The following is a 27,977-nucleotide window of genomic DNA, read 5'->3' as shown; positions in this document are numbered from 1 at the left end:
AAGCTGCATTACCCAGAGGTAGCTCGGAGTAGAGCCGGTGCTTCTCTGCAGAGTGTGTGGAGGTGCTTCAGCCATCTGGTTTGGAAGTTTTCTGGGCATGTCCAGAGAGGAGGAGACCCCAGAGGAGGCCTAGATTACATATCCCTTCAGGCCTAGGGGTACTTTAAGTTTCCTCATAAAGGGGCTGGGTAGTGTTCCTGGGGAGAGGATGTCTAGATGTCCCTACTCAACCTTTGACCTGCAGAAGAAAATGGCCGTCTGGATGAACCTCTAAATGGTACCTATCCTTTTTTCAACATTACTTTAGGAAAATATTGGCTCGGTGGCATTACATTACATTGTTGACTTCCCGAAACGTGAGTTGAGACTACAAACAAGACAGTAAAGGGAGGTCTGCAACATTTGGTCCAAAGCCATGTGAGCAATGAGAGTGAAAGGCACCTAGAGTGCATGTCTAAAATAATCTCCCTGCCCTGTGATGGCTTCAGCTGTGACTGGGATTACTTGTGGCTTAAAAAACAAGACCACAGACACGGCGATGCTCAAAGCTGAAGCGAGTCAGGGTGCTAAATGGAGCAGAGCTACCGTCTGATCTTTGGGCCTCTGCTGAAAACATTTCAGGTCAATAAGATTTGCCCGAGTTCACAGAGAGAACCAGAAAAGCTGGATCAGATGTATGCTACATTAGAAAATATTACTGCTGTGCTTTAAAAGCATTCAACTAAATCAAAATAGACTAAAAGCAAGTGTGAGTCAGCGTGGTTCTAAGTCGGCCAACGAACGGGCTTTAGTCACAGCCTCCTGCAGCGATCTGTGCTTCACGAGCCCTCACCCACTCACTGGTCGGAGCAAAAAGTTTCTCGTTGGTTGGGAAAACTCACCAGCGTGTCAGAGCAATGAGCGGTCTGGGAAAGCGGGGCTGATGGGAATGTCAGCCCATCAAAACTGGAGGGGAATGGGATGAGTCAAACGACACTGGTGAGGCGGTGGCCTGTTAGTGCTCACCGAGACGTGTGCTAATCTCTCGCTTCTTTCTCTCAGAGACACAGTCTGGGGATGACAGTGATGTGGATTCTGAGTGAGTCCAGGGTGGGCCGGGGGCCGGGGGCCGGGACGGGATGGTAGTTACAGGGAGTTGTGCCAAGGACAGCCAACCAGAAGCTGATTATTTAGGAAATCGGTGGATGAAGAGTGCTTTCAGTCCAGATGTATTTCATCATTACTAGGTCACATTCGTATGAGACTGTGGGTCAGAAAGATGTTGCCTTCTCCCTCATCTACCACTTTACTCATAAACGCCAAGATACAAAAACAGTCTCAATTCTTGCATCTACATTGTAAAACCTTTTTAAAGGCTCATCAACATGAAACATTGAATCAACCACAACCACAAGCAGTATGGTCCAGCTACTAACACTGCAAGAGGCCTATCAATATTAGTCAGCCTATAGGTTGCTGCTTCTGAGCAATACCTTCTCACGCAGAGACCACTTCAGGTGGTTCTGTTTAGCTGTCTTAATCCAGCATGGCACAGTGTTAGAGGGGCAACTGAGAGTGAGGTTCTGTTTAAAGGGGATAAGGAGGTAATATCCCAGTTGCTGTAGAGAACTCTCATACAGAAGTTTTTCATGTAGTGTACATCCAGCCAAAGGGTATTTCTAACATATAAAAAAAACTCCAGTTTCAAACAACTTGTGGCTCTTAAATGCAATTTTGTGAACCTTTAAACCTAACAGTCACCACATTTGCAGTGGCTATTTACGCTAAACTACCTTCATTTACTCTGGAAATGAAGGGAGATGGAACACGAAACAGAACATGTAAAGCGTTTCTGGGCCGAATAGACACCAATTAGAAATGTAAGGAAGTGTAAAAAAAAATGACAACAAATCAATAACATAGCTTTTTCCTTTAAATCAGCACAGTTTAGCTTGTGACAATGCATTTATTTAGCCATGAGCAGTAAGTGCAAGCATAAACTAAAATTTCGAATTTAGGAAGTTATTTATGTTCTTATTGGTTGTAGAGTATGATACCAGCTAGAAAATGAGAAATGTGAACACATGACAGGGACACCAGACCTAATGCTGGTGGCCTGTTTGTGAGAATGTTGTAGAACGTGTTCAGTGTTTTCAGTGTGAAACCATATAAGAGTCTCTGCATGCAAGGCTTTAATCTGCCTTAGATAAAAAAAAAATGGTCTTAAACCGGTTGAAACGTAAAACATCCAGTGATTTTAATTTAATTACTTTTTTTAAAAAGCTAAAACAGCTGGGTGCATAATGTTAACAAAATTAACAGTGAAAGACAGCAATATTTTGAGCAGTTTTTATGGATGTATCTTGTTACTGTAGCTCTTTGAATATTACTACAGAAATGCAATTGTTTTGTTGCTAGTAGTGAAAATGAATCGGCCAATAATGGTTCACGACGAAGTGTAAATGTGTTATGATGTTAAGGCTAACAACATACAGTATCTGTTTATTTCTAGCACTTAAGTCATTGGTTACGTCTCTGATCACCGGTGATCTTGCCCTGATTTGGGAATGGTGGAAAGCAGAGAGAGAACGAAGGATGTTCGGAGTGGGCGCCAAGGCTTTAAGACTTCTGACATTTCAATTACTGGGTACTTACAGTGTGATCTCTGGAATAAAAGACTCTAATCACTACCTATGGGACAAAGATTGTGGCAACATGTAATTTGAGGATTTGACTTGATGTTATGTGTGTATAGGCAGTGTCATCTGGCCCTCGCCTCCCTCCCAACTGCTTCACAGGATCTGCCAACTCCATCACTGAAATTGGAGTGACGCTCGGCTGTGTCGCTGCTCACCAGAACGGAACCGCTGCAACCGGAAAACGCTCTCTCGTGACACCACGCTCACTATGATTGCGAATCATGTGCGCATTTTACAATGTATATTTGGGAAAGGTAGAAGGCTATGGAACTTGTAGGCAGCATGGAGGCCTGGGATTTTGTGGCAACTGCTAAACCTCCCAGCAAAGTCAGTAGATTATAGTGCTAAAAGTATTGGCTTTTCAAAACTATTCATTCCATTTGGTCTATTGTCACACCATAACCACAGACCTCAGTGGCGATGTGCTCAGCTCCCCTTTGTACAATCTTTATCTGCAAGTCTTTTGAAGTCCGCCTCTACCAGCTTTGCACATATTTGCCCATTTATTTCTGTGCAACAAGCTCAGGATTAGTAAAATTGAATAGAGATCATCGTTGAACATCAATTTTAAAGGTCTTGGAAGATTTGAGATTATGCCATACGCCTTCCATTTTCAGATGATGGATTGATGTTTTAAGTGTGGGATATCATTTTATAACCTCATCCAGCTTCAAATTACACCACAATATTTTTCTCTGACCAGTCTGCTGCGTTCGTTGCTCTTCACGATACTATTTGTTTACCAATGTTCTCAAACATTGTCATGATCGCGCCACTGATGCTGATCTGATTACTCATTCTACACACCTGTTTAGCTCCGCCCCGTTCCTCATTACCATTCTCCTGATCCACCTGCATCTGTCAGTATTTAACCAGTCTGAAGACCAGTCATCAGTGCCAGATTATAACTAGCCTTTCGGTGAGTCTTATCCAGTGTTGTTATTTCTGTTTGACCTGTTGATAATGACCCGATTTGCCTTCGGAGATTCTGAGCAAGCCCGACCCCTGTATAGCTGTTCTTCCTGCCTTCTGACTGCTAACTTGTGTACCGAACCAGACCTGCTATCTGACCACCGGAGCCTCCCTGATTTCATCTAGCTTGTTAGTTTGCCTGTGTGTCGATCTGTGTCCCTACTCTGCGTCCAGATTCTGCTCAGTATGTTCCTGCACTTCTGATTTCCCGGTTTTTGAGTAAGGACTGTTTTTGTGACCACAAGCTCTGTTCTGTCTCGCTCATCATTACTGCCTGCCTGCTTATTCCGGTTCCTATCCACGACCTGTCCTTAAATAAACCTTTTTAATCATACTTCCTGCTTGTCTGGCTGAATACTGGGTCCATCTGTCCCGCTCATGACAAGCATACCTCTGAGCCCCTCGCAAAACAGCTGGATCATTTACCCAGGGGAAATATCTGTTTACCAGGTAGATTCTTTCGGAAGGCAGTGGTGGCAATGGGTTTTATTAAGGTGTGTCAGAGTGCAGTTGGCTAGAGACATACTGTGCCACACTTTTCAGATTTTTATTTGTAAAAATACAACTTTTGCAACACAAGTTTATGTTTGCTGCCACTTTGGACAACCATGTTGGGTCTCAAAGGGCCGTCGATTACATTATCTGTTGTCCTCATCAGAAAATACGCGGCAGATAGGAGAGAAACCCCCTTTTTACGGGCTAAAATCAAAAAAGGAAGCCACGCTCTCTATTACAAAGACCAAAGACTGATGTGGCAAACTGAAGTAGGTTTTCATTCCTTTTACTGACAGATTATAGTACAGCACCCGTAAGTCACTTGAGTAACACTTTGTATGTTTCATAATGCATTCTGCTTTGAGCCTGGCTCTTGTTATGTATGCCTGACAGTTATGAAAGCAAAGCACTCAGGCATTTGGGATTTTGTGGGACCAATAACTTTCCAAACCGCCTTACTTTGCCCAGAGAACAGAATACATAAGAGGGAGGGAGACCTGCGCAAAGAAGGAATTAATATTTCATTTGGGGAGAAACGGATTACAAAACTGAAAATACACGCTGCCACAAGGACCAGTAAGCCAGCTGCTATGTGATAGACTTGGCTGCCTTGAAACTGCTTTAGTGTTAAATAATCTATAGGAAAGAAAAAATCTTAAATTGAAACACTTGATACTTGTGTACTACTGTCTGAGCACAATATGCTTCAGCATTTGGATTCCTGAATGCTCACATAGCCAGCCGTCCTTCAGTCAGCTGTTGTGTGGGCAGTGGGTTTCTGAGTTATTTATAGCAGCACTGGACAGCTGCTTCACACAGTCAAGTTGTGTTGTCAGCAGAAATCAGTCTGTAGGCCACAAATATCCAATTATTGGGTATTTGTGGCCTAACAGGCTCAGTGTTCTGGGAGGAAATGCTAGGTTCCTGCATAGTTCTCATCAGTCCTACTTCAATGTCTTTATTCTTGCATCTGTGATGACTATTGTCTCCTTAGGATACAGTTCTGGTCTGAGGTTTGTTTTCACAGCAAGAATGTCATCCTCTGTCATTCAGGATATGTTGATTAGGTCTGCACAATATAAAAACATCATGCAATGACAATATTACCGGTAAATATCGTAATGACGATATCTGTTCTTATACATTACCCTGCATTCTTTTTTCTCAACAGTACTCTGACCATCTTATGTACATTGGAGTGCAAAATGTGTATTTATTGCAGTTGAGATATCAGCCTATAATAATTGCATTTTAGTCCTCTGTTATATTATCACTGTCAATATGCAATTACACTAAATTTTATATATATTTTACAGTTTTAATGACAATCCTGAGTACTTAGCAGAAGGTGAATGGACTGTTTCTCTTTCAACCTCTCATCTAAAAAGTTTTTCAGTTCTGGAAATGGGTTGAATAACACCAATACGGCAGTCAGGGCCATTAATAGGACAGTGAAGGATACATGAGTCCCTGGTCTCAGGTAGCCTTTTTCGATGAAGGGTGGAACATCTTCAAGAAAAAAGACGTTTGTTAAATTTATTTATAATTTCTTAGATCTGTTGCTTTTCTGATGATTCATGATTGTACCACCTAAGACTGCATTTACTTTAAAAAAAAAAAAAGAAAAGAGAAAAGAACTGGGTGTATGGTCAGGATGTCCAAGAATAATTCAGACTCAAAGTCGTTTCATCTGAGGGGGACAAAAACATTATTTCACAGGAACTGCTCCTTCACACACACACACACACACACACACACACACACACACACACACACACACACACACACACACACACACACACACACACACACACACGCACGCAGGGGAACATCAGTCCGGCTCATATTTTAAACAACGAATGAGGGCCCATGGAAGCAAGGCTGGAAAAGAGACTCTATACGAGGTTAACTCTAGTCCTGAGAAATCAAAATTAGCTTCAGTTTCACTAACTTCTCAGATTGTCTCCTTATTTCAGTTTATCTAAAGTCATTATTAACTGAACGGTTTTCATAGTCTAGTTGTAGATAAAACAATTCGACAGAGAACCTTTTCATATTTGCACCAATATCATGATCTTTAAGAGAACGACCAGCTGTTGTTTTCTCTGAAAGCAAACAATTACCCAGAACAGAACAGAAGTGACAAAGCTGTGCTGATCTGACATGCAAGGAAACCAGCCTACAACTGCCGGTAATTTGGTAACCCAGAGCTTTGATACAATGCGTTTCAAATCCAGTGCTTAACAAATAAATGGGAATTATTCTTGCCAGATTTGGCTCCTTGTGTCTTCGTTGCTTTGGATTGTTCTTTTCTGCAATGGCAGCGACAGCTTTGAATGGCATATACAGTACATGGTAACAATGTGGAAAAACGTGACCCTACCAAGCTGCACAATCAGGGATTTTTTTTTATTGCTCATTGGATGGACGATCACTAGGCTCTCAGCATTTCACAGAGAATTGGTCGGGCTGCAGGAAATCTCTCCTACTATAGCAAACTCACATTTATATAACGATGCCTTCAGCTGAGCCCACAAACATGAGTGCCCGCATAAAAGCCTATAAAGTAGATGGGGATATATAGCAATGCAGTAAAACCGAGGCCAGCTCCCCAGAGGAGTCCTGCAGGCAGGACGGGGACAGTTCAGTCAGGAAGGAGGGGAGTGGGGGAGAGAGAGAATGCAGCGTTCCAATCAGCAGGACCAGGCCTGCAGGGCGGGGGGGGGGGGTCTCAGCTGTGACGTACATAGACAGACCATTGATTCTGGGTGCTGATGCACCACTTGCACCGCTAAATTTAGAACGAGAGGGTTCCCTTCTGCTATACTGGGCTCGCCCACTGCTCCGCATCCTGCTGCAGAGCGGCACAGTCAAGTAACGGAAATCAGAGCGCCGTGCCAGTTGCTCAGCTGTTTATCACAACAGAAATAAAAGCAAAATAATGACAGGAGTGCATCTTTTTTTAATATCAACAAACTGTAAGCATTTGTAAAAGGACTCCTTCAAATACATAGAATCTGCAAGCTAGAACAATGACGACGAGGTGCGGCAAAGTCAACCACTTGATGCAGCCTGCCGGCCTTCCTTAGACAGAAACGTTTGACCAACTGCTGATAAATATTCAGCTAAACTTTATTATATCATATTCTAGTAAAGAATATACCACAGACCTTCATAAGCTGGACTATGCAATGTAATGTAATATGTAACGTGATCTGAATAGCACTATATTTTGTGAGGTACTAGAATAAATGGGATAGATCTGATTTGAATACGAACCAATAAAAATTTAGATAAATGGATATGAATATGACTTAAACCTCTCTGCTTTTTACAGTGTTTGGAGGTGACAGTTGCTGTTGAACTGGGGCTCTATAAATAAATCCTCCCGTCTAAAAGAGAACTGAACAGCTTTGCAATCTGTAGTCTTTTTTTATTATTTTTGACATAAGTAACACATTAGCAGTGGTGGGCAGAGCTGCGCTAATCCACAAACAGATAATTGTGGAACTAACTTTGCGTTCAGCGCGTTAGCGTTCACGCCAAGTTTAGAACCTGTTTGCGGGCCAGTTAGCTTCCACTACATTGAGCTGCGATACCTGTAAGTACGCCAACAACGTTCACAGGATATTCATCACTGTCCTGGCTCTCACTACACATCCACACAGACTTCTCTACAGCCGTAGCATTCACGGCTACACAAAAGAGCATTGCTGATATATCATTTCTGCTTTAATCCTTTCATGAGATTCATGGGTGGGGGCTATATAGATCACAGATGAAGCAAACAAAGGGCCGTTATAGACTTCGCTATGATTCAGCTCCACTTAAGGCTGGAAAAACTCTAAAGCAGCTTTAAAACTTACAATATTGTGAACATAGTGTTACTCCCAAATATTACATTGTGCATTTGCAATGTTGCTTTTATGGATCACTGAACTGATAAGGAAATCATCCAAAGCAAAATCTTGCTCTTTGAAGACACTTTAATTGATAAATCATTTAAACTTTTGGGGGGGTTGAAAAATTCTTTTTGCAACTGTTTTTCAATCGCAGCAGAAGATTTCTCACCTCAATAAAAAAATAACTAAAATTATGAGGCAACCAGCACAGACTGAATCACCAAGAGCCACTTGCATCACAGGACGCTACATCAATAGCCACGTGCACACAGCTGAAATGAGATGAATGCCTTGAAAACCCTACTCCCCTTTCAGGATGCTCGCTGGTGTACTGACAATGATTCAAAGTGAGAACAGTGCATTCTTTTCAGGCTATGATTGAGGTTGTTCTGTTCCTGTGCCGCCCAAGGCCCTTCACAGCTCTGCTGCTGCAGGAACCCCAAACAGGACAATTAGTTCTAACCACCTCCACAAACATGGCTCTGCCCTGATCTTTCAACGTGACAGAATCAGCGTGATTCATGCAGAGACAACACGAGCGCTGGGACAGAAGGGATGTTTAGAGAGCTGCTTTTGTTGCTGCTGTGTGAGCTTCCAGGAGGGACTTGTCATGTGTCCCACACACCATGGAGGTCTGCGGGACACAAAGGAGGACATGGAAGCATCACCCCAAACAGTGGCAGGCCTTGGCTGAGCGGGGCAGTGACTCAACTCATGTTGATGCCTCAGTCCTGCAGTCCATCACACTACGAGGCCAGAGGGCAGCACCTGTTTGCAGATGTTCACAGCAACACTTAGGAAGAGCTTTGCTTTCTTGGTGTCTGCATGGGACACCTGTTGAGCAACATCTGCTTCTCCGACTATTTGAGAGTAAATGTAGATTTACTCTCTGTACTATCAATTTAAAAAATCCATGGCAACAATATCTTATTATATTTAATGTGGATCGTTGGCAGTAAGACGGTAGCCTCGTGAGACCATCCTGATCTCGCGAGCTTTCAAGGTTTCACTCGCAGATCAGTCTGGCTACTTTCCGTTAAAGAAAATTTGGAGCCGTTCACCAAACGAACGTCCAATCAGCATTGGCTTTGAGGCGGGTTGAGGTGTGACGCAACGAGAAGATCGACAGTTCAGTCTAAAGAACATGGCGGCTTCAGCCGATGAAACTAGCGTTAGCGTGGCTATCGAGCAAGTTTTATCAGAATTACAGTGTATTTCTTTGCTGAGCTAACGAGCCTTTATCTGCAGCAGCAAGAGTAGCTTGGCTTGTGGTTGTGTTTGTGCTCGTAACAGAGCGACGACGAAGCATGTTGATGAGTACGTCATATGCTTCGTTGATCTGATTGGTTCATTTGGCCTGTCTATCACCAACATAGGCCAATCAGCTAACCAGTATTTTCGCCCCTTCCCAAAATTACTTCAACGGAAGGTTTCCAGATGGATATGCGAAGCAAATCTATTCGGCGGCGTCAGGTTAGTAAGACGGAACAATCGAAAATCAAAGGCCTTAACCAGAAGATACACGGAGAAATCGGTTAAGAACTGGAATAGATTTTTCATTTGATCGGTAAATGCCTGGTCAAAAACGACTCACACGTTTTACCATCCATTCCGCCGCTTCGTCGCACTGGCAGAAAGTGTGGGAATTGTAGGAATTTGTCACAAGAAATGTAGGCAATAGTACGCTCAACTATGAAGGGTGATATAATTGCGGAGTCCGCGCGGCTCACAGTATCCATACAGTACGCCCGAGTATGTGGGAGCCTTCCGCTGTCAAAGGGTTTTATCTTCAGAGTGAATCAGATAGTTGCTGAGAGTGACCCTGAGTAAGGAAACAACAGATGTTCCTATCTTAATGAGGAGGCATGGTTGACCCCGTTGCTAGGTGTGACGACGGCCTCTAAGAGCTGTGATTGGTTGACACAAGAAGCAAACAAGAAAAAAAAAACACAAATGCACTCCTAGTTATCAAAGGAGAGAAATTAACAGATTAGACTGGATTAAGAAATGTGTCATGATGATGAAATTTTGCAAAATCAAATTATTCTTACGCAGCATCAACCCGTTTGGAACGCACCTTATTTAGATCCTCGTTATTACTTTGAACGATCAATCAATCAACTTTTTTTTTTCGCCAGGTTTGAGGGTAGAAACAAGGAATATGACTGAATTTGAATATTTTTATGTTTACCCACCATACTGGTAATTTTACTACTTCATCCATTTCATATTATTGTGCAATCACCTGTCAGTACTTTATCACGATTGGCTGCTTGTATAAAAAGGTTGAGAAAAGCGAACTAGACAGAGGAGCAGCGCCTCAGTCCGCACAGCTGTGGGAGGAGAATAGAGGAGTGTTGAAAGGTAACTTGATCGATGGATCACGGTGTGAAGAGAAGGACTTTGAAGCACATTTCTGCAAATCAATGCAACTTATTCTCTGCTTTTACGCACCAGCCTGGAAAGTGAGAAGTGCTCCATGCAGCAATCAAAAGCCAGAGAGGAGGTGGCATCACACAAGCAAGTTTCTAGATGATCATTTAGGCTGCTGATATTATCATGTCCAATACAGCAAGTACTCTCTCACCTCTTTTATATCTTCCAAATATGCAAATAGAGTACATATTATTGTACTTTATCTCGCCTAGAGTGTGTATTTATATAAATATAATTTGACTTTTCCAATTGCTTTAAATTGTTTATTATTGAGAGCATTTTAGTCTGTTAATAACATATTTCTCTGTACATTTTTCAACTTTTATTCATGATCCAACGTTTTTTCTATTATTCATTTATCCTCAAAAGATTTACATTACTAGACCTAGTAATGACAAAGGATGAGGGATGATATGGTTCATCTTATCTAGATATTAATCAGTTTATGATTGTTAAAGAAGTTTATGTGCTCATTTCCACATAGTTTAGATGGTGGATCAGCCAATCAGCTCTCTCTGTTTCCACCATCTTTCCTGCTTAAGGCAAGGCAAGGCAAGGCAAGGCAAATTTATTTATATAGCACAATTCAGTACAAGACACTCTTAGGCTCACTAAAAGTCCTCCTCTCTACTCCTACAATTTATTTTCACTTGAGGCACTCTCTTAAGGCCTAGAATGCTTTGTGAAGAACTTTCATCTTACTGAGATAAAATTCTCAAAAATATCTTACAATTTTAGAAATTCTAAGATTTTTTCCTAAAATGGCATCACTTAGAGCTACTTTTAGTCTTAGGATTCTTTGTGATCTTTTACCAGTCTGTGATGCACAGCACCAATCAGCTACTGGGTCATGAGGACACCAACACTCTCCAGTGTGGACAGTGTTACTGAGTGAAAAAGACCTAAAGTTAGTTACTTTCAGCAGCAAGAAAGTGTCTAAAGAGACCTAAGAAGGAAACTGTATTCTCTACAGCATCTCCAGCGTTTGCTGATAACAGCATGGCTTAAAGGAGCACAGCAAAGCTGCTCTTTTTCATCAGTTTAAGGCTTTTATCCTCCATCTGTTATGGATCATCCTGGATTTGGAATTGCTGGCAGCCTTTTGAAAATCTCAGAGCAAGGGTCTCCATTAGAAGTCATCAATTATATTTCAGTAAGGTTAACTCAAATACAAAATGAAAAAAAAAATTCTAACAGTAATTTTTAAAGAGGACAGTTTCTGTTGTGGTTCTGAAGTAAATATCTTTGTTTCCACACAGCCTGGACCTACACTGACTGTAGCAGTGATAATGATGCCCCCTGCCCATTATCACTTTCTGGGTTAGAAACATTAATGAATATGTTATAAAAGAAAACGTGAGTTCCTTTTGCTGTGGAAAATCATGAACTACTTGATTTCAAACACTATAAATCACGAAACTGCATGTGGCAAAACAGTGAGAGTAGCCAAACCATCTTTTTCTAATCATTTATTTAACTGGTATATTACCAGGAAGTCCCTTGAGGAGCACAGCAGTGCACAGTATACAAAACAAAAAAAATTATTAAAGGCAGTTAGTCTGTAGGATATCCAGCATGGTGTATCTGTCTCTCTTATTAAATTCATACCACATATAGCTAAAATTAAATCTACATTCAATTAGCACATTCTGGCTGTTAGTTGCTCATGAACCTGAAGGGTAAATTGTGTAGTTTTGTTAAAAAAATGTCAAATATCACATATGCTGATTCTCTGAGGCTGCCTTTATCTCACTTTAAGGACCAAGAGGAACCTTATGCTATTTTTAATATGATTGTATCTGGAGCTTTAAAAATAAGACACCACTGAATTTGTTGTGCAGTATCAGACCGACCCCTCAGCTTTTCTTCATGATTTTGGCTTTTCTATCAGTGTTGTTTTTAGGTTCACATTAATGCATAAATACCAGCACAAAGTAGTGCATATATATGTTTAGTGGAAGAGAAATTATAGGTTTCTTAAAAACAAAGCCATTAGTGAAGAGACTAAAAATTTTCTTTCTTCAAATAGCTCAGTCTCAATCAGAAATGGATGATAAGCAAGTACTGCCAAAGATTCTCACTTGGATTTAGCTCTAGACTTTCATTCTACAGTTGGGGTGGTGAGTTCAGACTCATGTGCATTATACCTTTAACACCACACACAGCATTCTGCATGTGGACCAAAAAGTACATTTTGGTCTTTGACAAGAGCATCATCTTCTAGATATTTGATGTGTCCCCATCAGGCATGGGCCACTTACCAGTTTAAACGTGTACCGCAAAATCAAAAAGTTGCTGTTTCAAAACCACTAAAACATCTCTGTCAAACCCTTCCTACTGTGCAAACTTTTTAATACCTTGTCAGAAAGAAAGTGGAGCTGAAATCCCTCAGGTCATGTGCAACCGTATAGCAGCTCATGTTCTGTGATGGCTGAAGGTGGTGAGCTGGTCGCAAGAGTGTGATGAAGTTGTTGGATTGAGTATTTGATTAGCTTTGAGTGAAAGGCTAACATACCAAATACCTCCGTAGCTTCAGCTGAGCAGCCCTTTAGCTGAACGTGCATTACGTATACACATTATTCATACTTGTGATTTCTGTTGTTTCTGTGCACTTGTAACGCTTTATATTTAACCTTCTTTACATCAAACACCTCTTTGAAATCTAAGACACCATAAAAATTTCCAACCTGATCCAATGAAAAGATGATTGGTGTAGCGCAGTATAGCTAGCCTGATTTGTCTCAGGATAACTGTGTTTCCACTGCTATAATCGCTGTTAGTTGTAAAAATCGTTTTAGATTTCTAAAGCTTAATTGAGTTAGGTGCCAGAAATGACACGTATGAGCGCATACTTAGGCGCACATAAAGGGGAGTAAGACCCTGCAGGGGAGGGAAATCTCAGCACGCCTGTGATCTAAAAACAGCTTCCACTGACAATTATAGTTGACTATGACAACGCATTAATGACTGCATTTTTTAAGAATTAAATTAATTGTTATTAATAATAACTTTAAATGCAGAATTGTTATGCTCCACATTTTATATGTTGTTTAAAATAAACAACTTTCTTTTATTTCTTTTAAATGGAGACGTTTCAAAATAACAGTTTCGGAGATGTAATCATAACATGATACCGTGATATCTTTGCCGAAGGTTATCTTTCTTACTGATTTCATTGAATAGTGACTTTCTTCTTGCAAGTCCTCCATAAGCGCCAGATTTGTGGAGTGGGCTGTAACGTTTCCCAGCTAGAAAATCTAATCACTGCAGTTATGAGGCACTGGATGCGCAGCAGCCTGTTTCTGTCCCCTCTGACCTTTGTCCCAACCTAACCTAACGCTGTATGCAGACTGTCCATGTCCCTGCATCGTCCTGTCACATTGCCCCTTATGACACCAAATTGATCCCTTCCTGTTTTTATTACACAAGGCTAATCAGCAGCTCAGTTTACATAAGCTGTGTTTGGGTCGACGGTGGGTCATGTAATGCACCTTACACGTCGGAAGCCGTGCTCCTTCCAACGCTGGTCTCCGGGGTGATCAATAACAAACTTTATTACATCTTCTGCAATTACTCGTTAGAATGCACCCATGTGCTCACAGAGAGCTCACGTGGAAGGAAGCGTTCCCTGGGCAGCGTCGGCTCGCCCCTTACATCGTGTGCAGGACCCTATGCAGAATCACAAGCAGCAGTGAAATGCCTTGGGAGAGGGTGCAAGGACGACAGGTACATGGACAAGCTTGATGGTTGCTGTGCAACTTGTAGGATATCAAAAGACATATCAGAATTTTTTTTTTTAATTTGAGACAAGTTTAAATGCCAGTAAAAAAAATTGGGTTTTTAAATTAGGTTTTCCATCTAAAAGCTAATGTGCTAAGGCAGGGAATCCCACAGCTTCAGAGCAGCTACTGCAAAAGCCCAATCTCCTTTATGTCTCAACCTGGATCTGGGAACAACAAGAAGATGGCCTAGCTGGAGGGTGCAGAACTGAAAGATCACTTAGGTAATGGGAGCAGTCTATTTAAAGATTTACAATCACTGACACTCCAATGCCAACATGAAGACAATAGTCATGATGGGATGAAATGTAAGCATGGACGACCTTCTTAAGGTCACCAAAGCTAGCTCTCAGGACAGCATTTATCGGTTCGTTAAAGTTTAAGCTGCTCCAAAATGACGGCCAGGTTCTGGTAGAGTGTCTCATATAATTTCTTAAAGAGCCAAAATCTAGGAGGTAAAAGGATCCAAAATGCAAGACCTCTGTTTTGTCTTCATTTAGTGCCCTCCAAGCCTTAACTTCGTCTAAACACTGAAGGTCTTTTACCAGCTAAGCACTACTACAGTTCCCTTGATGCTTTGTCCTGCGATGGTTGTAATAAAAGCAAACCCATGAATCGAAAGGGGTCCATCTCCAATGAGTTTACAGAATCCTGGGAGATGTTTATGCTACAAACACTACACAATACCTCTCACACTTTTCTATGTTGCTTTTGAGATCTTTATGCCTACCTTACGACATCAGACATGATCTTTATGGTCTGACTGATGGTCTTTCAGTAATCAGGCCTGGGTGTGGCCTGTGAACTTGAACCAATCTAAAATGTGGTTAATCAAAGTTAACCCATAAATGGTGCCACTGTTGGCTTGCAGCAAGAAGGTCCTGGGTTTAAATCCTGGTCTGGGCTCTTTCTGCATGGTGTTAGCACGCTCTCCTCATAGCCATGCATCCAGGTACTCAAGCTTCCTGCCACAGTCCTGTTCTCTCAAAAGGAGGAAATCAGATTTCCTGAAAGGGTTGGTTTGGATGCATTTTGCCCTAAATAAATATATCATCATTTAAAAACTCTTGGTATTTACTTGGATTATCTTTCTCTGATATTAAAATTTGTTTGATGATCTTAAACACTGGAGCGTGGGAGAAACAAACAAACAAAAAAAAAAAACAGGTGGAATTTTTAAGAGATCCTCTTTAAAGCGCTTTATAATCAAATGCAAATAAAATCACATAGAATATATCCTGATATGGCATTTGAGGAAATAAAAGGTAAAATGATCTTAATCTTACTAAACGTGATTTCAGCTCTAATAACTGATTAGTGGGCATATGCATTCCTGGCACGTGCCCACTTAACTTTACAAATCTCCACATGCTTCGTTCATTGATCCCACGCGGTGAAAATCTAAACCACTACCGACTGATTAATCAGGTCAGAACAGGAAATGATGCAGTCCTATAAATCAATTCCTTCCTTCATGTCTCCTCATTTACAAAGTCAGGTTATGACTCACATACCGTGCCGCTTACATGACATAGAGAAGGCTTCATCTCAGCAGACCCTGTAAATGTGCTTGTATCCTCGGTTGGTGGTTTCTGAAAGCTATGGGAAACGCTACATAACCTTATCATGATCTTGCCAGCCACCTACCAGGTTACCCTTTTTTCTTTCCGGTGCCGAATTGACCTCAAGCTTTCAAAAAGACCACATTATTTTTTACACAATCCAGCATAACACAAACAGTCATGGTTGACAATGGGAAATGATTTGCTCTGGCTTCTACTGACGCAGAGGTTCATAAACATCAACAGGCTTTCCTCTGAACAGACTCATAATGCGTCCTTTTAACGTCAGCAAACTGAGTCAGCACAGAGGCCCTCTTTGCTTAGTGGAGCTAGTTTAGGAGCAGATCTGCCCTAAAAGTCTGGTTTCAGAATTAGAGGCTTCTGCAAAGTCAGATTTGCAAACACGTAGCGCCTCCAATAGCTTTATGAGCTGCTGCATGTTTGATGCTTTACTGTGAGGCATGGTAAAGCTACGATTTACAAAGTTACAGATTCAAATGGCTAAAATATTCTGCCAAACAATTCCTAGCACTTGTCAAAGCCCTTCCACTGCAAAAAGAAAGGGTTAAAGTGCAGTTATCTCCAGCTGTATGGCTCAGAAAGTCTCTCTGGGTCCTGAGCAAGAGAATGCTCCCTGGGCGCTCCACAGTGGCAGTGATTTGTAGAAGACAAAATTAATTGGAATGACAAATAAAGATGATTATTTTTAACCCATCAGCAATTCGCTGCTGGGCCGGAAGAAATTTTTTTTTTTTTGTGGAGAGCTAGAGGCGGGATGTTGGGGAACAGCAGCCAATCAAAATGTTTTGAGCGTGTCCGTTTTGTTGTTGATCAGGCAAATTTAAGCCATAAAAACAGCAAAAATGCTGCTGTTTAACTGCGGTCTAGCAGTAGTAAAGAATGTGTCCGATCTTGCTGTACCTTATTTTGAAATCCCCCATCATGAAGTTAAAGTAGGTCAACGCACCGCTTGCAGCTGGTTATTTTGCCCTTAATCCATAAGCGTGTGTCTCGACTCAGTTCTTTACCGCCGTTGATCTTTTAATATCTTCAGGCTGTGTTCATAAATCTTGCTCTAAATGATGTTTAACACAGGTTTTCCAGCTGCTGGTGAGTTTTAGAGATTATGAAGCGCTCTCACCCGCCGCCGGTTGTTTAAAACAGCCATAATGACAAGCGAAGGGTCTCTGCCCTTTGACCCTTGCCAAAAACACTGAATTAGTCTGGGAGGATCGAGCAATAAATGAATAAGTCAATGGGACCGGGCTCTTGAGTGGTAGAAAACCACTTTTTCACAGCAAATTAATGGCTGGCTCCAGCAGCAGCACAGGTAAAGGATGTGTGTGGTGGAAATGGCCCTGTTATTAATGCAGCCGTGTTTTAAACAGCCGGTCTGACTGCAGCCTCTGTCTGAGCAGACAGGCTGACTGATCATCTAGCTAACATCAGCTCCTTGGTCTCCCAGTGTTAGTCAGTGAGCGACACAGTGCCAATAAAGAGGTAGTTTCCTGCACTTTAAAACTACTACATTTACTCTATTTCAGCTTTGGTTTCAGGATCAAAATCTAAATACGACTGCATTATACTACATGCTGTAATATTTAATTGTATGTTGATTTGCAGCAGTGAGAATGGTTGTTGCTTCTCAGGTTTAAGAGTTATTGAATTGTGTTATGTTAGGAGTTTTGTGTAAAGAGCGTGAAACCCTGTTTTTTTTTTTTTTTTTAATCCAACTCAAGGTTATCATAATGTGAATAACTCAAAGCAGCCTGGGTTTGATTACTGTAAACAGTACGTGTCTTTGTACCAAAACCAGATCAGACACAACAGTGACCACATCTGCATTTTCACCTGGCAGCTGAATTAGTCGGCTTCTCGGCAGTTTTCAGTGAGCATTTTGTTAAGCAGCCCTGCTCAAAGCAACTTGAAATATGTGCAGCCAAAACGTCAAGAGAGCGACTATTTTACTCTTTGGCACACACACTCCTTTGCCTTTTATGTAAGGCTGAAAACTAATATGCAGTTGTCAGAAATTTTCCCCATAAATCCCGATGTTGTAACTAAACCTTCTCCTTTGACCCTGGAAGCTCCCAGCACAGCCAGCCACTGCAGTATTTAAAAAAAAAAACAAGGAACAACCCAATCAGAGCCCTTGTAGTAAGAGCACACTGCCTGAGATAACCACAAACCCGATTACAATGTTCTGCACACTCCACCTTCTCACAAACCCCCGCAGGAGAGAACACCAGAGAGGCCAATACTGGTATACTGGTAGGAAAAGAAAATTCACAGAAAGGTGCGGACTGTTAACAACAAAATCTGTGCCAAAGCAAACCGGTGTGCTACACCGCACATACTGTAGCTCAGAGGTGCTCAAAATGTTGTCTCCATGGCATGAATGAAAGACCGATGAGGTTGCAGGATTGTTTTAAAGAGCTGGAACAGATTACATCAGCAACTCCAGCTACCTGGTACATTTTCTCAGATTCTTGGCCAATATGAAGCTCTCATAAAAAAAAAAAACAGTCTGCGTGACTGACACAGCCAGCAGGCTCAACAAGCTTTACTTACGATAAAAGTTGTAAGTAACAACAGCTGAAAAAGCGCTGAACAATAATCAACAGCAGACGTGGAATGTAACCAATTACTGGAAATTAAATAGAACTTTTGCGTATTTTCACTTTTAAAAGCAGCTTTTTATTACTTGTGCTTTTATTTTTACTTGGGAATGTTTTATTTTAAGTCCCCTCCATAGCAGAATAAATAAATGAGGATAAAGATGGGGAAAAGTCTCGCCTGGGATAATATGCTGTGCTCAGAAGTGGAGATTTGGGAACGCTGCAGAATCCTGGGAGCGCGGCCAGCTAACGCTGATGAGTGCTATATCTACATCTTCTGCTTTAAACAGAGCTCAGAACTTGTAGAGCCCATAAAATCTGCAGCTGCGACAAGGTCGGTCAAATTCTAGGTGGATAACATGTTTGTTTCTGTCTTCATCAGTGTAAAAAGTTTGGTGATTTTGCACACTTTTACACAGAAAGGTTCTCTACGAGGAAACTTTACTTGTTTACATACTGCAAGTAATAAACCAGGCGATACAATCTAAGACACAGTCACATCACACCTGACCTATGTTCTCAGTCAAAGTATGTTGGCAACAACAATTCAGACTTTTTTTTTTCTTTTAAACTATTTGATATCTTACTATGGTCCTTAATGTTTTACTTTGTTGGAGATGGGGGCGCCTGGACCCTGTAAGGACTAAGCCAGCGGTGTCCAAAGTGCAGCCTGGGGCCATTTGCTGCCCCTGGACTCATTATTTGCAGCCTTTTAAATGCGGCTCACCAGGACAGGTGCTTTGATTGTGGTTAGAGACTTATTAATTATACATAAAAAATTTTAATTGTTAAACTTAGAATCTTACAATGAAAAAATGTATAAACAGCACAAACTATTTGTATTTTAATACCACTGCCTTTTACATTTTCTTTATTTTGGTAGTAACTGGGACCTCATCTATCACGTGACTTTGGTGCACCCAGATTTGATTTTAATGAATATTTATTAAACATGGCTACAAACAGCAAGTGCTTTCAGAAAAAACACTGACCCAAATCCTGTTCTCATTGCTGTAAATAGAATAGATTTTTATTTTCAACCCAGTCCAAAGTTATTTGCAAACTAGATGTTTTTTTTATACGGCAAATGTGCAAAACCCTTATATAGGTTTTTGATCTACAATGATTTACTCACTAGTCTATTGATAAATTGAAATATTTTACAGTTTGTTGTTATGCTAGTAAGGAACAATCTGAAATTAACTTCTGGGATTATGGTATTTTTTTGGGCCGGTAATGGTGCATTGTACGAGTTTTCACTTATGGAAACAATAAATGGATGCTTTGTCATTCAATGAGTTGACCAAATCAGGATCAGGAATAACTAATTATGCCTTGTCAATGCTTAACATAAACATAATGTTTTATGTTTTTATTGCAATAACTTGTCCTGTGGTTTTCCAACAGTTTAGGCATTTTTAGAATTTCACTTCATGTCTGTTGCCTCCTGTTCCTGGGACATATACAAAATGTTACTCAAAGAACATTTTAGATTAGATATATTAGATATATTAGATAGATACATTCTCTTGAATGAAGAGCAAAGTTCCATCAGAATAAAATCCACCTTTACTAACTTTCAAGTGCAGAAGTGGAAGGGCGATGAGCTGGGCCCATTTTCCATCTACAGACTCAATGGACTTTGCCATCACCAAGTCCCCTGTATGCTAGGTTTAAATTGGGGGCATCAAAAGAACAACTGTCTCAAAAATAGCAACAAATCAACGATAGTATGGCAAAAAAAAAGAGCAAAGAATCCAATTTTTGCATTGGTCCAAAGTCCAGACCTCACCCTCACTGAAATGCTGAGGGGGGACCTAGAGGGAGACTCACAGAAACAAAGGTCTGCAAACCTGTGGGAAATGAGTAAATGTTGTTAAGGGGCCGACATTTCTCCAAAAAGATGTGAAGGACTGTTTAGTTCATACAGAAAAGGACTACTTCAAGTAAATGCAAATAAAGGCGACTATACAAACTGTTACCTCCAAAACTGGACCGACAGTCAGGGAAACTGTTGTAAGCGAGTAAATTAGGTTGGGTTTATGCTCCATCTGTAACTTGTTTCAGCAACAGTTGCTTTTCCAAAAGAAAGCTCCGCTGTATGGAGCATGATCACTATGTAACAACAGCCAAACAAACTGGAGGATAAAGATTTAAGTAAACTGGTGTAAACTGACCTCAAATTAAAACTTATTCCATTTTCACACAGTAAACAAAAAAAATTAGTGATGCGATAAATGTGAGAATAATTTCTCCTCAGTTGAGGTTTTTCAGAACAAACTTGGTCTACAATGTGCTGTTTTATTTTCTTTGACGGAGCAATAAGTAATGACACCTAGTGTTGCAAATTGGAACAACACATGCACAGCCTTTCACTGACAACAGTTTATGCCGTTTCCTAACCGGTTCTGCTGCTGCTGTGAAACTCGACTGAATTTTTACTTCCACAGGATCGGTCTATGCTGCCGTTTTCTGTTCCATCTCTGCTCCGCTTCTCTGACTTCCACGTTTCCAGGCTGCTGCTCTTTGCCAACATACCATACTGCGCTCTTTTTTTTTTATCATCCTTGGGAACTCTCATATGATTGGCTCAGAAACCAGGAAGTAAACACAGGCTACACACCGCACCAAAGTCATTCCTCTAATTTTGAAAGGAGAAAAACTTGACTAAGACATTGTTGATGGAGAGAACTGATTGTTTTATAGGGAATGTTACTTCCATCCCGGGTGACAAAAGAGATTGATTTAGGTTAATTTTACAGTAAATTTTTTACTTATTGCTCCCTTAAGCAAATAGAGGGAAAATCGTGACCTAATATAATGAAACTGTGATATCACTCTGTCATAATACCCTACTGTTGATGGACTAATAAAAAAAGTAGTTGTGCTTATTTATGGAAAGAAATATCCTCAGGCATAGCTCTGAATAAGGAAAGCGTGATTGCTTTTTATGGGTACATTAGGTGTTACAAAGGGAAGACAAAAGCAGGTAAAATGTAGACAAACAGTGATGTCACGTGAAATGAACAGACATACATAAGGTAGAGCGTGATGAGAGGGGTGGGGGTCTGACGGGGGAAGCTGACGGGATGCTGATCTTGATCCACACACAGCGACTCACTTGGCCAGCTTCATCTCTATCTGCTGGCGGATTTCCTGTCGCTCTTGGTCGCTGCGGACTGGGAAGATGTTGCGGTCCTCCAGCTCCTGTTTGCTGGGCCTGTTCCGAAGCTTCACCGCTAGCAGCTCTTTCCTCATCCTGCGCGGCAGCGTTCCTGTTGGAGTCAAGCACAAACCTGGGTAAAGGCCTGGTGGCTTTCAAGCTGCCATCATGGACAGATTTAAAAAGGCTGGCACGTGGGAGGTGGGGGGGGTTGGGGGCATGAAAGAAAGCCTCGCCAGCCCAGCTAGAAGCTTTGAACAAGACTGAACATTTATTGTCGACCGACACCCATTGATGTCCAACCGACACCCTGCCCCCTCTCCATGTTTTCAGCTCTGTCTGAAGTCAGAGAGCAGTGCAGATCTAATAAAAACACAGAGGTATACGGGATTGATTGTCTACCAAGACCTGTGAATGGAAAGAAACGTGCAGCACGGATGGAGCTGCAACGTTGAGACAGCAGAGACTGCACCAAGTCACTTTCTGGCCAGTGCTGTTATAATATAATCTGCTTACGACATGGGTTCCATTATATTTGATATTTGGTCTTCATAACATACAGTTTTGTTTATTACAATGTTGTCATGATGACATCTTCACATATACTGTAAGCTGAATTTATGTAATTGAATGAAACACAGTAGGACATTTATTTGTGTAAATGCCCCATGAAATCATTTCCCCCCCAAACTCTATTTATTCGTTTGATTTTTACACAGTAAACTAGCAGTCAAAATGTTAAATACACATTTAAATTGGCCTATTTAAAAATGTAATGTTGCTGGCCCTTTTAACATATTATTTCATGTTAGAGGAGCTGCTGCTCCCGTGTGGACCCATCATAAATAGAGAAGACTTGTGCAGATTATTATACTGCATTTTTGTTTTATTTCAGCCACTAGATGTCACTGGATCCATGCTGAACATTAAAGGGGACATACCATGCAAAATCCACTTTTTTGCCCTTAAATACAAGTTGTTTTGTACTTAGTCTCTAGGGGGGCAGAACAGTTAAATGTAGTCTCACTAGGAGTTGCGTAGATATCTTTATATTCTGTTTTGGTCATATTTTTCAAGCCGTTCAGTTTTCTCTCTTCTCTATTAACTTTTTTAACTATTACATCCCAGTATTTGCTGCTCAACAAGGTCATGGACTTCTTGCTTACCAATGTTGTGAATTCACCAAGTTTATCATTTTCACCGTGATTTTGTAGTCCAAGCAGAAGGATACTGAACCTACAGGTGGATACACAGAAATGTTTGGGTGTATTAACCCACACAATTCATTAGTCTGTCCCCCAGCATGCTACAAAAATGGCCAAACGGGCTGGAGGGGAACGCTCTGCGACCTGGAGGGGGGCAGTGTGTGAAGAACGTACCAACACGAGTTGATCTCAGACGCGCCTCAGAACAGAGATAGAAGAGGGGCTGAGGGGCAGCAATACCGAGGAACTGGACCAAAGCATTGATGTTCTGCTTTATATAGACCACAACTGAATGATTTCAATGTGAAAAAGAAGACAATAAAAAGCTTGATATGTCCCCTTTAAGACATAAATCACAAAGTGCTTCACATTAGACCAAAACAACAACAACCCAAGGAGCAACAATACATTGACACAAGTCATGTTTTACATACCATCCACAGTAATGTGAACTTATACTCTGCATTTTACAGTCCCATGTAGGCTGGGGAGTTTTCATAATGCAGCCACTAAGTCTGACTCAAATGCTCCATCAGCAGGTCATAAAATATTTGGATTCTGCCTTATTCATGAACCATTATGGTCTTGAACTTAGAATATTTGCCTCATCTGCTTCATTTCAACCCTCTTTAAATGATTTTATGTAATTTTACAGTTTTTGAGGACTGCTGGATTTAAGTTTTATAAATCATCCGATAATTCTAAAGTTACAGACCACCACACACACACACACACACACACACACACTCCTAACCTAGGCAATTTAGAGATGCCAATCAACCTAACAGACATGTTTCTGGGCTGTGGGAGGAAGCCTGCTGCAGCAAAGAGGACACATGCATGCACACGGAGAACATGCAAACGTCAGAACCCAGACTCGGATTCAAACCTAGGATCTTCTTTGCTGCAAGGCAACAGTGTTACCAACTGCGCCACCATGCAGCCACGCTATGAATCCCCAATACGGTCATTTATCAGGAGCACCGCTTTGGACTTTTCTACTGAAAATGTCAGAGTTGAAACCCATCCTACAACAAAGAGACAAAACTAAGCTTCAAAGAAAAGCTGTAGGGCCAGAGGTCAGTCTTGTCACTTCTGTGGAGAGATACTCTAAGAGAATGGCCATGAAGATACAAATGGCACAACAAAGGCAGGCCGAATAAGACGATTCTGGTAGAAATGTGGAAGAAGCAATACAAATAAAATTTAAAGTAAATGCTGAATTAATATATTATTATTTAGATCCCACCAACCAAAGGCTGGAAGCGTACGTTTCCACGTGTGTGTTTATTACATCTGGCCTGATGTTTCTGCCCCACAGTTTAACAGTTTTTACCCAGTCACAGTCAGATGTCCAGGAATTAGGCCACCAGAGCAGATGCTGCTTGGCAGCTGGAAGTCAACGCCAGCAAGTCTGCTGTTCATCGTTGCTTCTAATCGCCCCGTCACTCCTTGGCTGCAAGAGCCATCAGCAGAGATTATGTTGCTTCACTCTCCACTGGCATGGCGCCTACATTCAGTTAGCTTTGTTTGTTGGGCGGCGAGGAGACAAAGCAAATATTAAGCCTGTTGCCAGCACAACCTACCAGAAATCACAGACTCGTTCCAGCTGTCCTGGTCGCTCATGTACTGATCCAGGCGACGGTTCTCCTTGTTCTCATCAGACGTCTTCTTGCTGTCCGACTCCCCGAGCGACTCCCTCTCTGTGCTGGATGTCCGAGACAGCCGTCCGTCCGGCCTGCGCTTCGGAGAACAGCGACCTTCCTTCGTCTGGAAACTGGGATCACATGTCACAAGTTGGGTCTTTCATTGGCAGATTTGGTAAAGTAACAAAACAAAAGCTCCGGTCACTGGAAAAACAATTAGAAACTAAACAATTCAACTGAAAACAATTGAAGAGAACATTTTTGTTAAAAGGAAACCTACAGTCTGGTTTTAGCAGAAGGTGCTCTGATGAGACTAAAACTGAACTTTTTGTCCTGCAGGTAAAATACTATATGTGATGGAAAACTAACTCTGCATATCAATCTTAACATACCATATGGCCACAAGTAAATATGGCAGGAGCAGCATCATGGTGTGGGAATGCTTTTGTTCAGCACTTACAGGGTAGCTGGTAAGAGGAGCTATATATAGAAGCTGCCAAAGGGTTGAGACTGGGGCGAAGGTTCACCTTCATGCAGTGGGATGATCCTAAATATACAACCTGAACTACAAGGGAAAGGTTCAAATGACGAAATCCTCCTTCAAAATGCTGAGTAATGATGCTCTCCTCATGCGTAGCTGATGTTAATGGGTGCAATCTTAAGTAGGAATAAATGTGGGAGTGTACCAATTTATTCTTCGCCCGAAATTACATTTTTTAATTACCCTTTACAAAAAAAAGATATATGACTGAAATTTTTCTGTTTTATTAAAACTGATATTGAATGTCCAAATATGCTTAAATCTAATTGAGGATCAACACTCGAAGACTAACGCTGACTCTGAGCTTGATTCAGCATTTTTTTCTGAAGAAATGTTCCAAGCTGGGAGGGACATATCCCAAAAGATCTGAAGCTGTATTTGCTACAAACGATTGCTCTACAAAGTGTTGACTCATGGAGACTGAACACAGATGCATGAGCCACTTTTCAGACTTTTATTAGTAAAACTAATTGGAAAACATGTACCATTTTCTAGTAGCTTTAAAAAATACATTTTTATATTCGTTTCCTGGGTTTTTAACGGCACTAGTGGCTTGTTTTTCACACAGTAGGCTGACCTGAAAGTGGGTTTGAGAGAGGGGAGAAGACGTGTAGCAAAGGACCTCAGGCCGGAAATGAACCCGGGTCAGCCACGCTGAGGACAGACGGCCTCCATACATAGGTCATACTCACTAACCCAGATCACACCCCAGTAGCTTTAAAATTATGACTACACTGAAGTTTTATGGTTATAAAGTGACTAAATGAGGAACAAACGTTCAAGCGGTGTATTCATTCCCAAGATCCAGTGTCTAGAAAATTTTCTCAAACTCTCCTTAAATTTCAACAGCAACATTAAATGATTTGCAAACAAACAGACTGACCTCTCCTGTCTGTGCTTGGTGGCCAGAGCTCGATGCAGTTCCTCAATTATACAGCTAGGGGGCAGGGGTTGGTGCAGGGCCCCAAGGTGTGGAGACCCCGTGGGTGTAGAGATCCTGCCTCTCAGCAAGGATCCATGGGGTTCTTTGGGGAGCGTGAAGTTCCTGGGCAAAGTGGCTGGAGACTTTTTCACCGGTACTGGAGGAGCACCTGAAGAAGCAAACAGTCAGAAACTCTCCACAAACTACATGTCTGTGGTCGCTGCTTTGTCGGGGTCAACCCACCGTCTAAGCTGCCCAGTCTGGTGAGCAGTTTGACAGGAAGACTTGGTGGAGGAGGGGTGCTGGCTCGTCTCTGAGGTTTGGCTGCCACCACTTCCTGCTTTCCCTTGGCTGCCTCTGCCGTCTCCATCGTCTGCTCCTCACTGGGCTCGCTTACGGACGTGCTCTCATCTTCTCCGTCTCCATCCTCGCTCTGATTGGTTTCTCCAACTGCCTTCAGATCTTCAGCCACATCTTGAACTGAAATGAAGCAAACACCAGAACCAGGTTTGGTTTGTTCCTGTCTCTGTCGCCACCTAGTGGATGACAGCAGACACGCGGGACCATCTTAGTAATTTACTGCAAACTTTTATTTTCCAGAAACTCCGGTCCTTGGGACCTCAATGTCCTGCAACTTTGAGTTGTCTCTTTGGTCTGACAGCAGCCTCCTTAGTATAGAGTCAAACTCTGCCATAAGATGATTATTTGAGTTAGGTGTGTTAAAGCAGAGACTCATTTAAAAGTTGAGATGCCTGGCTGATAACATCAAAACACAAAGAGCGAGACGATATCTAGACTAGAGGAGACAAGGTGGATGTTTTTTTGACACATATTAAAACAACTATCTGTTCATTTTGGTTAAAAGCCATAGAATATGTCACAGCAAGTATTAAATCCTTTCCATGGCCATAGATGTATGAAAACAAGCACCTAGAACCATGCAGACTGCTTCTACAAACATGAGTGAAAGAATGGGGGGCTCTTACGCTAGAGTCTAGACGTATTATATTATATAATAATATAACAATAATATCCACAATCAACTGTTAGCGGTATTGTGACAATGTAACGATTGGGCAGGAAAGCAACCAAGTGGTAGGCCACGTAAACTCAGAGCAAAGTCAGCAGATGCTGAGGCACAGGGTGCTCGAGGGTCGCTAACTTTCTACAGAGTCACTAGCTACAGGTCTTCAGACTTCATGTGGACTTCAGATTAGCTCTGGAACAGTGCACGGAGAGCTTTGTGGAGTTGGCTTCTTCACTGGACATGTTCCTCTGACAGGTGAGGCTGATTTGCTGTGTTTTTATCCTTTGCAAATGTGCGCAAACAAGGCAAACAGGTAAGAAGGGGAGGGGAAGAGTGAGGCGGGTTGCAGCTGGAGTGGAGGTAGAGAGAGTGCTCAAGCTCCACCTACTGGTGAAATACCGCTTATGGCTCCTTTTAGTGAACACCATCCATGCATCCATTCATTTTCTAACACGTCTATCCCTTGTGGGGTTAAGCGAAGACCAGTTGCTTTAATTAAAACTTAAAGCAGTACCCTGTAACTTTTAGCCACTAGGGGCGCTAGATCTGTAACTTCCAGGTTTAGCACACATGAAGGCCACCAGCAAAACTGCACTGTCGCAAATTAAACAGCCTCCCCCTGTGTTTTGGAATCTGATAGCAGACCAGCAGATTGAGAATTCATGGAGTTACTAGAAAAGACAAGGCCACATTCACCCCTCAAGATTAAATCCCACATCAGAGAACCAAACATATGTCTGACCAGGGACATGTCATATCTGTTTTCTTTTTTTTCTTTTTTAACAGCAGGATGAGCTCAGACTGCTGTAACCTAGAGTGGTCATGTGACCTAGACCAGTGACTGGGTCACAGGACCCATTCAGCTCTCTCCATATTTGAGATCCGACCCTTTCATGTTACGTAGGCCAGTTTTTGAGAAGGGTGCTGCTTTAAAGTCATAAGCTACAACTGTAACCTATTTTGTGTGTGTGTGTGTGTGTGTGTGTGTGTACTTGCAGCTGAATGAGAATATGTTTTTCATATTTTACCAC

The 27,977-nt window shown here is 41.6% G+C and overlaps 1 protein-coding gene across 4 annotated transcripts in view; it reads right to left on the bottom strand.

Moving 5' to 3' along the window:
* The window catches only part of phactr3b (phosphatase and actin regulator 3b), a 65,686-nt gene that overhangs the window by 6,369 nt on the left and 31,340 nt on the right, over positions 1-27,977 (bottom strand). For all 4 annotated transcript variants that reach the window (XM_012874727.3, XM_021322721.2, XM_012874734.3 and 1 more), the window contains exons 5-8: positions 26,163-26,399; positions 25,881-26,088; positions 24,397-24,587; positions 21,564-21,717 (exon numbers count right to left, since the gene is read on the bottom strand). In XM_012874727.3, the coding sequence (XP_012730181.2) occupies positions 21,564-21,717; positions 24,397-24,587; positions 25,881-26,088; positions 26,163-26,399 (790 nt within the window). The remainder of the gene's footprint in view (positions 1-21,563; positions 21,718-24,396; positions 24,588-25,880; positions 26,089-26,162; positions 26,400-27,977) is intronic.

The sequence above is a fragment of the Fundulus heteroclitus genome, chromosome 20 (genome assembly GCF_011125445.2).
Source record: "Fundulus heteroclitus isolate FHET01 chromosome 20, MU-UCD_Fhet_4.1, whole genome shotgun sequence".
Taxonomy (NCBI): domain Eukaryota; kingdom Metazoa; phylum Chordata; class Actinopteri; order Cyprinodontiformes; family Fundulidae; genus Fundulus; species Fundulus heteroclitus.
The sequence above is the reverse complement of the archived record's forward strand: the minus strand, read 5'-3'. Positions and strand labels throughout refer to the sequence as shown.